This window comes from Notolepis coatsorum (assembly GCF_963971535.1).
Source record: "Notolepis coatsorum genome assembly, chromosome: 19".
Taxonomy (NCBI): domain Eukaryota; kingdom Metazoa; phylum Chordata; class Actinopteri; order Aulopiformes; family Paralepididae; genus Notolepis; species Notolepis coatsorum.
In genome coordinates, this window is record NC_140183.1 from 73,210,346 (window position 1) to 73,224,133 (window position 13,788).

Below are 13,788 nucleotides of genomic sequence, written 5' to 3' on the forward strand. Positions count from 1 at the left end.
GGAATCACCATCTCCTCATTTATGTAATTGAAACAGGTTATTTACCTTGGATGTCAGAATCATCTGCAATTTGTTGCATTGTTAACTAGCCAACATTTGACATATTGGTTGACGTACATTTTCTCAAATAGCTAATAGTAGGCTATATTTAGAATTTTAATATAGCTTCAATAGAACTGGCACCAAAAAGAGCATAGAATGCTGGTATTCTGACGTGATGACCTTTCCTTCTTTTATAGTTTCCTTGGTTTCCAGAAGACTATGGACCTTATTTTTTCCATCAACGTCATCTTAGAGGTAAAGCAGCTTCCGGAACCAAACCGCATCTTACGAGGAGAGACTTCATGAACATGACAGCACAGACAGGTCGTTGAACGTTGCATGGTTTCATCCAGACTGTTCCTGGAGCCCCCGAGTCCCTCCCCAAGACATTTGCAAGCAGTTTGGTTTCGGAAGCAGAGTTCTAAGTACAAACATTACTTACAAACAGTAAAAGGGTCTACAGTAAAAAAGCAAAACCCAAAGAAAACTTTTCTCGAAGGTTTGAGGTATATCATGTCAGCTTAACTGAAACCCCCAAATCTTCTATGTCCCTTATATGGGCTGTAGAAAAATAAGGTCCATAAACGATTCTCTCCCTCTTTGATAAAGCTGTTTCTTGCTAATAGTTTCCCATCAATTTCACACAACTTTCTCCATTGCCTGACCAGGGGTTAGTTGTTAGCAAGTAAAAAAAACATTTTATTTTATTTATAAGAACGTCACGACAGCAGCAAACGCAAACCACATACAAATATACAGTACTATATTATAGTAGAGTCCCATCTTGAAACATTATGCTACATTATTTGGCTCCAGTGCACATGGAGTGGGTTACACATCATGTGAGATGCATGGTCTACAAAGGGCATGTTTGATTGTACAGCATCACTGGTGGCTATACTCCTGTATGACAGCTGAGCAGGTCTCCAGAGCCTGTTGAAAGTCAGACTCCTCCACACCGTAGCGCTGGTACCAGTGACAGTAGGCTCTGGCTTGCAGCATCTCTTTAGAGCGCTGCACAACATGGTCCAGCAAACTGCAAACACTGCTGTGGTTGGAACACATGGTAAGCAGCTGCGATGAAGGGGAGTCTCCCAGCTTGTTGTTGGGGTCTAAAATCAAATATTCCAAAATATTTGAAACTGAGTAAAGGTTTTTTCAGTATTTTTCATGTTTTCGCTGAGTTGTTAAGGTGCTGTAAGTGGTATTTATTTGTTAAAATAAGTGGTCTATATGTTCAAATAAAAGCTCTACATTCCGACAGCCATCACTGACATAGAGTGTTTGGTCAGTAACATGAGTCTCCCAGTCCCTCCGCTCTGCAGTAAACAGAAAATATGTTTTCTGGTATCCCGTTCCCACTTTATCCAATCAGGAGAGAGAACTCAACACTGCAAAAATGGTCTGAATAAGAAATAAAAACGAGTTAAGGAAATATGTGCTTGAAACAAGTAAACTAATATACAGTGTAGTAATACAAAATAAAAAAATTGTTCACTCTCCTGATTGGATAAAGTGGGAACGGGATATTTATGTTCTGTTTACTGCAGAGTGGAGGGACTGGGAGACCCATGTTACTGACCAAACACTATCTATATCAATGAGGGCTGTCGGAATGTAGAGCTATTTTAATCAACACTTATTTCTTACAAAAATAATACCACATACAGCACCTCTAATCCAATGATGCAATTTGAACAGTTTGCTCACCGGTCCAGTGGTCAACAGGAAACGGGTTCCAGGAGACACAGCTGTGCCCTTTCTTCAACCTCTGAAGGGCAGTAGACAAAAGGTCATCCTTGTTCCCTCTTGCAATAGCCAACACAGCTCGACTACTATACTAGGGGCAAACTATTGTCAAAGAAAAACAAAATGTGATTTAAAAAAATTAAGGAATTGGTTACTAAATGTAGCTTCTATAATGATCTATGAGCAAAGAAGTACTGAAAATGTAAGTCCCAACTCTGAATTGTGGGGTATATTCACATACATTCTTAAATAGTTTGATTTGTAGATGGAAAATAAGCTTTTCAGAACCGAGTGTGAGCCATACCTCATAAAATAGGTCTATTTTACTCCACTTTTATGGCCACAAAATTCAACAAATACAATTAAAAACTAAAATTGACCTGTTGTCTTGTGTTAATCATTGTACCAATAGCTCAGTCAATCAACTAAAGAATGAAGACGTGTCTCCGTTAGCATTTTACATGTTCTGTGATGGGGCTGCCCATTTGTTCACAATTTTGGACCAAGGACTGGGCCTTTAATTAAGTGAAATAGAATATTAGAATATTGAAATGTATACAGGCAATAGATTGCAAAAAAGATACAGATGTTCCAGTTGATGACTTTGATTGATTGATTGATTGAAAACTTTATTAACAGATTGCAGAATGGGTACAATACAGTACAGCTCAATACACACAATTGTTAAGGGGATGCAGACCAGAGAAAGACTTTCGTCTTGTTTCCACCAGGGTCCCCCATTTTCAATTCATCAGGACATATATGACATACATGACATACAAATAGTCAGTACTGCTACATCTATACATTTATGACATACCAGATTTGCAAATACAGTACTGTTTGTGATACAGAAGGAGTCAAGAAAAGGGAGTATATACATTTGACGTAGAAACTGTACATTGGAGGAGGTTGGGTGGGGGGGGTTGGGTACACTGGGATATTGACAACCATACTGGGTAATTTACATTGGAGGTGGTTGGGGGGGGGGGGGGGGGGGCACACTGTATAAACAAGCAAAACTGTACATTGAGGGGGGGGAGACTCTGTACAAACAAACAAAATTGTACATTGGACTATTGACAAAACCATACTAGGTAAATGACTGTACATTGGAGGGGGTTGGGTTAGGATATTTACAGGGGCCAGTGTTGAATTGCAGTCTCCCGTAGGTGTCTCTTGAGAGAGGTTTTGAAAGTGGGTAGTGATCCACATTCCTTTACAGCTTTGGGTAGGGCGTTCCACATTGATGTGGCATAATTGCGAAACGTGTTTAGTCCCTTATTTGAGCCGAATCTGGGTTTAACATGATTTGTGGAGCTCCCTCTGGTGTTGTGATCGTGGTATTCACTGACCTTTGGGAAGTATTTTGCCATGTACATGGGTACCTTGGTCGTGTAGTGTATCTTGTAGACCAGGCCCATTGCAAGTTGCTGTACTCTGTCATCTACTCTAAGCCATCCTAGGTTGTCAAAGTGGGCAGGGGTGAGGTGGGTTCTAGGAGTAAGGTCAAGCAGTAGTCTGACCAGTTTGTTTTGAGATGTTTGTAATTTTGTTTTTAGCGCCTTTGAGGTGCTTTGGTACCATGAGGTGCAAGCATAGTCGTAGTACCCCTGAATGAGTGCTCCTGCCAGAGTCTTCAGGGTATTCTTGTTTACCAGAGAGGAGATCCGGTACAAGAATCGAGTTCGTTGGTTGACTTTTTTTATTACATTGGATGCCATTTTGTCACAGGAGAGATTAGCCTCTAGGATGGAACCCAGGTAGGTAATTTCATCTTTCCTTGTGACAATATTGTCACCCACTGTAACTGAGAAGCCGTCGGTCTTGCTGAGTTTGTTATTTGAACCGAAGAGAATGGACTCTGTTTTGCCCATGTGTAATGATAGTTTGTTATCAGCGAGCCATATGCAGATTCTGCCTAGTTCCGAGCTGAGGGTTTTTTCAACCTGTAACTTGTTCTTGTCAGAGACCAGCAGGGCTGAGTCGTCCGCAAACAGGAACAAGTTGCAGTCACAAGCTGACGACATGTCATTTGCATAAATTAGGAACAGTAGCGGTCCTAGTATGCTTCCTTGTGGAACACCACAGCTCACTGTGAGAGGGGGGGATAGGGTACCGTTTACCTCCACCATCTGTTCCCTCCCCTCAAGGTAGGATTGCATCCAGCTCACTGATAGACTATCAAAACCAATTGCTTTTAGCTTGTCAATCAGAATGGAGTGATTGACCGTGTCAAAGGCCTTTTGTAGGTCCAGCATGACCATGCCGCAGTATTTGCCTGCGTCCACCTCTTGTTTGATGTGGTCATTCAAATAGAGAAGGCATGTGTCAGTGGAGTGGGATGTTCTGAAGCCAGATTGGAATTCGTAGATTAGATTTTTTTCCGCTAGGTACTTTTCGACCTGTTCGTAGACTATTTTTTCCATGACTTTCGAGATGGAGGTGAGAATAGAAACAGGGCGGTAGTTGCCTGGGTCTAATTTGCTGCCCTTTTTGTGCAGAGGGGTCACCCTCGCAATTTTGAAGTCCTTGGGGACGTGTCCCTGTTTTATGGAGAGGTTTATTATGTGTGTGATGATTGGGGTGATGGCGGCTGCTGAGTCTCTGAGGAATTTGGAGGGGATGTTGTCATGGCCAGTGGCCTTGTTAGGTTGGAGGGCGCTCAGTTTATTGAGTACCTCATCTGTTGTTACCATTTCCAGCTTGAAGTCGTCCTTGCGGACCCCTAGGTTTTTGTAGTAAGCTACTATGTGTTCTACCCCATAAAGCCCTGAGTGGGAGGGTAGTTTGTTTACCAGTGTTGTGGCTATGTTTGTGAAGAAAATGTTTAAGTAATTGGCTACATCCAGCTTGTCTGTGATGAGCGTGTTGTCCGTTTTTATGTTTATGTTTGAGAATCTGGTTTTAAGTTTTTTACTGCATCCTAGTTGATTATTGAGTAATTTCCAAAGTTCACGTGGTTTGTTTTTGTTTTCCTCAGTTTTGTCATTGATGAAATTCTTTTTTGCAGTTTTGATCATGGAGTTTACGTCGTTTCTTAGTCTGTTTCTTTCTAGTTTGAGTTCAGTCACGTGGGCTTGGAGTTCACTGCTCGTGCTTTTAGTAAGCTTTGACTGATTTTTACGAAACTCAGAGCATTTTTTGTCTCTGGTTTTCATAGCGGCCAGTATTTCGGAGTGCATCCACGGCTCAGCGCGATTTTTTACCCTGGTGGTTCTTAGGGGGGCCATGTCGTTTAGTATTGTTGAGAATTTGGTTTTGAAACCAAGCCATGTTTCTTCAACCAGTGTACCATTGAGTTCATCTGACCAGTCCAGGCTCTCCAGTTCAAGGTTAAAGGCCTCGCTAGAGTAGGTTTTAAGGTCTCTAGATGTGACTGTTTTGTGGCAGCCAGCCTTTTGTTTTAGTTTTTTGCGGGTACAGAATATCATATAATGATCACTTAACCCGCATGCTATAACCCCTTTCTTGGAGATCTTGGACTTGTCGGAGGTCAGAATGAGGTCAATGGTAGTCTGAGTTGATTCACATACACGTGTGGGTTGGGTGATTAGCTGGCTGAGGCCGTGCAGATCACAAAACCTACTGAATGACTTGAAGACGGGTGCATCTTTTCGTTGCATATCCGTGTTCCAGTCTCCAATAAGAATTTTGTCTACATCCTCAACTCCAGCTAAACACCCATCCAGTGTATCATAAAATTCACTATGATCTGGCGGCCTGTGGGACTGCTTGGAGAGTGGAGCTAGCCAAGATATCCCACTTTGTCTTCCCACTGAAATGACAAGAGGAATCCATCTAAAACCACACCCTCTTTTCTTGATCCTCCAATCAAGAAAAGAGGGAGGGTCTATACAGAAATCTGGGACCAATTTCTAACATGGATCAGGGAAACCTAAAACTAAGATGAATCAGATGTGTAGATCAAAACAAACCTACAATGCACCATGTTCGACTGGCGGGACAGGGATATAGCTATGGGACGGTTGATTTCCTTTCAGATCAAGTATTCACTTGCATGTCTACATGTGTGTATGTATGTTTACAGGGTATGTGTATGTGCGTATGTATATATAGTACTGTATGTGTGTATCTCAATGTATATATTGTATTATCGTCTCTTTTGCTGTAATTTACATTTTTAGGATTAAGAGCACCAGCGTGTCAGCCTGTCTCAACTAGGAGCACGTTTATCCAATCAGGTACATTCCACAGGGAACTACGTAGGGAGGGGATACATGCATGCAACATGCAAAACAACATTCATTTTGGACCCGCCAAAATCTTTCAAATAAATCAATCGTTTATTTTGGGGAAAAGCAATAATTCTATTCTGCACCTTTCTAAAAGTGTTCTTATTATTATATATATATATTTTTTTAATTCTACATAAAGATTTTTTTTTAATCTATAGCGCCTTTAATGTAACTTTTATCATTTTTGTACCTACTGTTTATTTGTACCAGCTGTTGCTGTCCTTTTAGTTTTGATTTATTTCTATGCTTGTCCGTTTGTTTTTCTTCTTATTTTTTGTAGTTTGTTGGTTTTGTGTGTGTAAATACCCATCAGCAGAACATAATGGACTTCCTTTTTGGAGGTCCATGAAGGAAATAATAAAAAGTATAATTGGAAGAAAAGAGGAGCGGGGTTTGAGACAGGTCAATTACAGTATTTACCCCGAGGATGTACTGCTCTATATGTGTAAAATATTCATAGACACACAAAAAAAAGTGTAGTAATACCACACCTTGAACAGGCCTGTGTGGTGTGAAGGAGTTTGGCAGCAGGCATGGGACACACAGACCTGATCAGCTCCCAGGGCTCTGAATCTAATCTCGGGCCACTAGAGGGGTGTGAAAGAAACCACTTGCATCAGCAACTTTTCCAGACTTTCACCGACATTGTCGTATTGACACTCATGGCAGAAACGGCATCAGCAAAAGTGAGACCGATATTGCTCGTCCATCACAATGTGTAGAGGTGACCCTATCTCATTCCTTGCACCTGGTAGGGTTGAGGCTCTGAGCAGGCAGAAGAAGGCCAGCCACGCAAGAGGTGATGTGTGCATTCATTACTGTGAGGGATGAGGCCGCAGCCACAACTGAGAGAGACACCGCACTCATAGGCATCCCTTGCCGGGTCTGAGTGAAGGCCAACGCCTGGCCATTGTGAAACAGGAGCACCCCGTCAGCAGATCTGCAGACGGAGGAGCACACGCAAAGCTGTAAAAGTTTGAAAAAAATGTGGAAAGACCGCATACCCCTGGGTTAATTATCTCGTGGCGAGATTTCATACAGTTATGTGCCGAGTTCAGTATCGCTGACAAGATGGTAATGTGTAAAACCTGTGTAGTGAGGCCAGACTCAGCAGAGAGTTGTAGTTCTGAAGGGGGCTCTCGCCACTCTGATGTGGCGCCACAGACGCAGTCAAGATGTGACCCGCTGGGAATGTTTCACGGATCTCCTCGCACAACTTTGATCCAAGTCCTGGGAAGGAATGGTCAAGACAAAGATTGTGGCACTTTTTAACATAATATAGGTTTGTGACATCAATCAATAATGTATCCCGACCGTACCGAATGACTAAACCTTCCCTTTTACCAATACCACAAGCTTACTTACCAGACCCTGTACCCCCGCTCAAACTGTGGAGCAGCAGCACCCCTCCATAGTAGTCTATTCTCTCGGCTGTCCTACGTACAGCCTCCATTACTCCGTGCAATAATCCATTCCTCTCATCGCTCCAATGTCCATTGTAGCCTAAGAAATTTTGATTATTTGCATTGGTTTTCATGAAATCACCTTGTATTTTATTGGATATGATGATATAACTGCAAATGTGCTTACCATAAGCCCAGTGGCCTCCCCTTCCACCCTGCGTCTGAAGTTTCTGAACTATACTGGAATCGAGAAGTCTTCTGTTCGTGGGAAATAAGTAACAGCTCAAAGCAAGACAAATCAGCAATTTTAGGGACTTTTCCCCACATTAAAAATACTGCAAGGTGTAGTAGTGTACCTACTTGTCCTTTAAAAACTGCCGAGCACCCCATAGCGCTTTAGGCTCACTGTCAACAAACAAACAAATCATGTTAAACCCAGATTCGGCTCAAACAAGGGACTAAACACGTTTCGCAATTATGCCACAACAATGTGGAACGCCCTACCCAAAGCTGTAAAGGAATGTGAATCCCTGCCCACATTCAAAACCGCCCTTAAAGAGCACCTACGGGAGGCTGCAATTCGAAACTGGCCACCGTAAATGCCCAAAACCCCCACCACCTCCTAATAGACAGTCTCCTCCCCACCGCATGTATATATTCCCTCCCCGCCGTATGTATATTTCCCTCCCACCCACCCACCCCCTCCTAATGTACAGTCCCCTCCCCATCATATGTATATACTCTGTCAGGATCTAGGGGTAACAGTACTGTATATTTGAATACCGCCTATGTCACAAATGTATCAGTACTAAATACCTATATGTCCCTATGCCATAAATGTCATGTATGTTGTGTATGTCATAAATGTCTATATGAATTGAAAATGGGGGACCCTGATGGAAACAAGACAAACGTCTTTCTCAGGTCTGCATCCCCTTAACAATTGTATGTATTGAGCCGTACTGTATTGTACCCATTCTGCAATCTGTTAAATAAAGTTTTCATTCATTCATTCATTCATTCACTGCAGCAAACCTCCCATCTCTGCTGCTGAATGGACACCTGGGGAAATAATTGACATGGCCTCAGTTTAGTTGTCCCATAAGTCCTTATGGCCTTTTTATCATCTCACCTGTTGGTGTCTCTGCCTTGGTTTGGATAATTGGTAATGAGTTTCCACCACTCCAGGCCTAGTTGGTTGCCACACTGACCCACATGGAGTACCACAGTTGACATGGTCCAATTTGAGAGACCCCCACACAGCCCCCCGGCCTCTACGCCATTTCAAAAAGCCTTTAATATTAACAAAATACAGTTGTCTTTCACCTACATTGACTTCTGATGTAACCTAACCACTACATTTGTCAGAGCTAAAAGTTAATCTGCTATCTTGGCTACCTAAGTAAAATAGAAACATTGTGAATGAATGAATGAATGAAAACTTTATTTAACAGATTGCAGAATGGGTACAATACAGTACGGCTCAATACATACAATTGTTAAGGGGATGCAGACCTGAGAAAGACGTTTGTCTTGTTTCCATCAGGGTCCCCCATTTTCAATTCATATAGACATATATGACATACATGACATACAGATAGTCAGTACTGCTACATCTATACATTTATGACATACCAGATTTGCAAATACAGTACTGTTTGTGATACAGAAGGAGTCAAGAAAAGGGAGTATATACATTTGACGTAGAAACTGTACATTGGAGGTTGGGTGGGGGGGGTTGGGTACATTGGGATATTGACAACCATACTGGGTAATTTACATTGGAGGTGGTTGGGGGGGGGGGGGGGGCACACTGTATAAACAAGTAACACTGTACATTGAGGGGGGGGGGGGAGGAGACACTGTACAAACAAACACAATTGTACATTGAACTATTGACAAAACCATACTAGGTAAATGACTGTACATTGGAGGGGGTTGGAATGATTGGGTTAGGATATTTACAGGGGCCAGTGTTGAATTGCAGTCTCCCGTAGGTGTCCCTTGAGAGAGGTTTTGAAAGTGGGTAGTGATCCACATTCCTTTACAGCTTTGGGTAGGGCGTTCCACATTGATGTGGCATAATTGCGAAACGTGTTTAGTCCCTTATTTGAGCCGAATCTGGGTTTGACATGATTTGTGGAGCTCCCTCTGGTGTTGTGATCGTGGTATTCACTGACCTTTGGGAAGTATTTTGACATGTACATGGGTACCTTGGTCGTGTAGTGTATCTTGTAGACCAGGCCCATTGCAAGTTGTTGTACTCTGTCGTCTACTCTAAGCCATCCTAGGTTGTCGAAGTGGGCAGGGGTGAGGTGGGTTCTAGGAGTAAGGTCACAGGGGGATTGAGTTGAGCCAAACCGCGCGTCTCTTGAACGAGTGAATGAATGAATGAATGAATGAATGAAAACTTTATTTAACAGATTGCAGAATGAATACAATACAGTACGGCTCAATACACACAATTGTTAAGGCTTTGCAGACCAGAGAAAGACGTTTGTCTTGTTTACATCAGGGTCCCCCCTTTTCAATTCATAGTGAAATAGAGCTTCCTGGAGTGGTGGGTAGATAGAGATCACAGCCCAGAACAGAACCCCGCCGTGAGGAGGACTTCCACACAAGTTGTTCATCATCATCATCATGTGATCGATGTTGTTGAGAAACGCTAGTACCGAGGACGGAGTGACCCGCGTGGAATAAAACGTATTCATTCAGATGATGAAATGTCAATAAACGTGTGTGAACTATATCAAAGTAGTGTTCACTGAACAAACCATTCTGCACACTGCTCCGCTCCCATGATGCAGAATTGCTACAACCTATAGCTTCCCTACGGTGTCGTTGGGTGTGCTGTTTGAGTAACTGACCCAACAAGCCGCCATCGAGCTCCTGGCTACTAGCTGATCAGCTCGGCTAACACACACAACCAGCCAACATTCGAGCCAGTGGAGCCGAAGATCATTTCCGAGAGAGAAGCCCCCCCGTATGGATTGTACGTCGTCGGCGTACTGACTGCTCGATGTTTCCCAAAGGGCCGATTGTTGGTGGCTTGAAGATGGGGGAGCCTTATAAGCCAAAACACCCAGTAAAGTGAGTCGTTATGTTGTCAACTGTTTTTTTTTTTCGCTCGCTCGCCTCTATTTCGGTGAATAACTACAAGACATAACTACAAACACAAAACATGAACGCTAGCTAGCACGTTAGCAACGCCGGGTGCATGTATAGTGTTTATTATTATTATTATTTCCCCGAAACTGGTCCCTCTCGTATGAAATCCCTCTTCCGTGTTGATAGTTTTCGCTTAAATAGATGCGTGTGTCGGTCTGAGTAGCCGGTGTAATATGTAGTAGCTCGTTTATTTTGGGACGTTTAGGGTACATTCAGTTAAAATCAAGTAGCTTAGCCACCGTGAGTGAGCTAACGTGTGTAACATGGGACTGGGTGAGCAGCTAACGTTAGCCCCGCTAGCTGCTCCCTCCTGTGCCGGATGCTAGTGGAGTGATGCTAATCAGTAGGTTAGCTGCGGGGACAGAGGCTCGTCTGTTTGCAGGAAGGGACGACATTTACGGTTACCTTGCTAGTAAAAAACGATTTGCCCATCGATTATTATTAGCAGTTCCCAAACACTACATGCTGCTGTCTAGTTAACCTACTGGGTTGTTAAATGTGCACACACAGCAGCACAAGACGCAACGTTATGCTATGTTTAAAGATGGCCTGCGACTATTTCCTAACTGGCTATTATTTGGTTTGATTTTGCACAACCAAAACCATGTAACATCGCGTTCACGTTAGTTGCCCCAGTAACGTTATGTTGTTTGCTGCATATATACATGTATTGCAACAACAACAACAACACAGTGCTGTCTTTTAATTCGTAGCATAACGTAGCACTTAAACACCAGCGTCCATTATCTGGGGGGGGGGGGGGCAAGAATCACCCGAGTTTTAAAAGGCCTTGCATTGGTTGGCCCTCCTCCTCCTGCCCAGGCCATGCTGTTGTCTTCCTAATCTGTTTCAAATCCTTCACCTTAATTAGCTTGCCACGTTATGTGTCTTTTATTCCATAACCTGTCAGTAAAATCTGCACAAGAGACCAATCATCTCTGTAATGCTAGACTAACGGATCACTTGTCTGATTGTGATGCTGGAATCTGTTGTTCTCGGTTAGCTTCAATGCATACATGTTTCTAGCAGAGTACTATCCACTGTAGGCAATCGACCGTGATAGTGCCATTTTTAACCACTGATATATGCTAGGTTTGGCTTTTTTTTTTAATGTGATGTGACAAAAAGCACCAACACCATGCGAGATGATTCATTTAGCCAGCACGAGCTAGCTTCCAATCACTTGCAGACAAAACATATCTGATCGACGCAACGACTCTCTCTGTTCAGACCCACATTGAAACAATAGATAATACAGATACAGGAAGCTCTCTCCAAGTCGGTTAGACGCAACTGTTGATGACATGAGGGACACCGTGTTTTTTTTTTAGTTAGTTTGTTTTAATATATATATATATACATGGTCTGCATATATGTCTTTTGCATAGGCAATACAAACTACAAACGCATGCAGAATGTAACATTGCAGGGGAATAAGACTACCCACATTGTAAATAGATTAGAACCCTATATTTGCAGGACTGTCATCAGCTGCCCATGGCGGCCATGCCCAAATACAGGGGTTCTGACAGTGTGGCTGTAGTTGTTTTTACGCAAAGCAACTCTGTGTAATTCTTTGCAACCATGTCCTTTCTTTCGTCAGGTGTAACATCACTTTGGAGGGCTCACTTCTCTGAAGTGGATTATCCTTGGCCAGCAGCCTCTACAGGCCTACGAACCCTAGACCTGTTATTCAATGGACGCTCTTCTCAAGTCAGAAATCAGGTACTAAACCAGAATCCTATTTTAACATTATCCTACGTTTGTGACATCATTGCTTAGCCTAGGTTAGTTTGAGATCAACATGGGATTTGATATTTTTATTTTATACATATATAGTTTTTGTTTTTTGTTTTGCATATATATATATACATTTTTTTTTTTTTTTCTTTTCTTTTCTTTTTTATGTTTAAAATAGTACACTCATTTGAGTAGTGGAAAAGGGGTAGGATTAAATAAGTGTATACTTCTTCCTACTCCTTTTCGAACATGCAGATTGAGTTGTTTTTCTTTTTTGTTATTGTTTGTTGTATTCATTGCATGTTCGAAATAAAGACTTCAAATCAAATCAAATCAAAATCAGATATTGCTTTGATGCCTGTTGTGCTTGTCGTGGTCCGTGCTGAACTGTGTAGTTGGATCTAATTTACGTTTGCTGTCGAACGTCTTTAATTTCTTTAGGTAATCCTAAACTTGGGCCTTGTGATCGTTTTGCCCCCATGATAGTAACTATGGAGTACGTATCACAATGAAGGCTGTGCTCCACAGTGCATGTTATTTTTTCCCCACCTTGTGTAATGACAAGGTTCAGTGCTGAACTACAGGGCTGCCCACCAGGAAAGATGTTAGTGGAGGTGCTTTTATTGCTAAAAGTGCAAAATCTTCAAAAACAGAGGAAGGGATGGAAAGAAGAGGTGGAGGTTTCTCCCATGACGGTCGTGAGAATTTCTGTGGCAGCTTTTCATGCATGGCGTCCAAATCACCCGTTAACCCAAAAAGATCTACCTGTGTATAAACAAACACAGTCAACTGGAGGGATCCACAAATGGCTGCTTTGTGACATCACCTGACATCAGGTCCCCAAGCCCTATAGTTGATCTGGCGTTAAGCGTAAAAAAAAAGACACCTGATCAAATGCTCTGGGGAAAACCCTGAACTAAACCTCAGAGGACCAGCATTTTTCTCACCTTTGGCTGCATTGGACATGGAGGCATGACAGCATGACAGTGTTTGAATGATCATCAAAGATGCATGTGCACAGCTATTTTGTGGTCTCTGAGATATTTGCTTTCACAATGGGAACTTTTATTTGTTTTCTGTAAAAGATCAAGTCAAGCTGAAAATTGTAGTTGTTAATCTGAAACGCCTAATCTATTAATCAGGCATAGCTATATCAAATGCAATTTTATCGCATTTGATATTTTGATAAATAGGCTAGCCATTCCCATGACACTGAATGTCATTGTACAATTGTCTGGCTTTTGAAGGTCACAGGAAAGGGAGAGCAGAGGGAAAAAAAACAACATCAAATCCTGAAGGAATTAGTGACCCAGTTGTTGCCTAGCACCCATGTTATAGTTTACCCTAAGGAAAACAGACACATTTTAATAGAACAAAAGAGTGGAACAAAACATAGAATGTAGCCGTTACAGTCACTTCTCGCCACT

At 42.2% G+C, this 13,788-nt stretch overlaps 2 protein-coding genes across 2 annotated transcripts in view; one reads left to right on the forward strand and one right to left on the reverse strand.

The window, feature by feature from the left end:
* Positions 1-927: 927 nt before the first annotated feature.
* Positions 928-8,689, reverse strand: LOC311246549 (tubulin delta chain-like; the record flags this gene model as incomplete). Its single annotated transcript, XM_084336698.1, has 9 exons — positions 928-1,154; positions 1,753-1,877; positions 5,501-5,569; positions 6,542-6,637; positions 6,931-6,990; positions 7,139-7,280; positions 7,416-7,553; positions 7,641-7,711; positions 8,586-8,689. The coding sequence occupies 9 exons, from the start codon at positions 8,687-8,689 to the stop codon at positions 928-930; spliced, it is 1,032 nt and encodes a 343-aa protein (XP_084192824.1).
* Positions 8,690-10,408: 1,719 nt separating this feature from the next.
* setd2 (SET domain containing 2, histone lysine methyltransferase) overlaps positions 10,409-13,788 on the forward strand; it is a 66,955-nt gene continuing 63,575 nt past the window's right edge. Inside the window, exons 1-2 of the mRNA XM_084336029.1 lie at positions 10,409-10,543; positions 12,225-12,346. Of these exons, the coding sequence (XP_084192155.1) occupies positions 12,318-12,346 (29 nt within the window). The 5' untranslated portion in view covers positions 10,409-10,543; positions 12,225-12,317. The remainder of the gene's footprint in view (positions 10,544-12,224; positions 12,347-13,788) is intronic.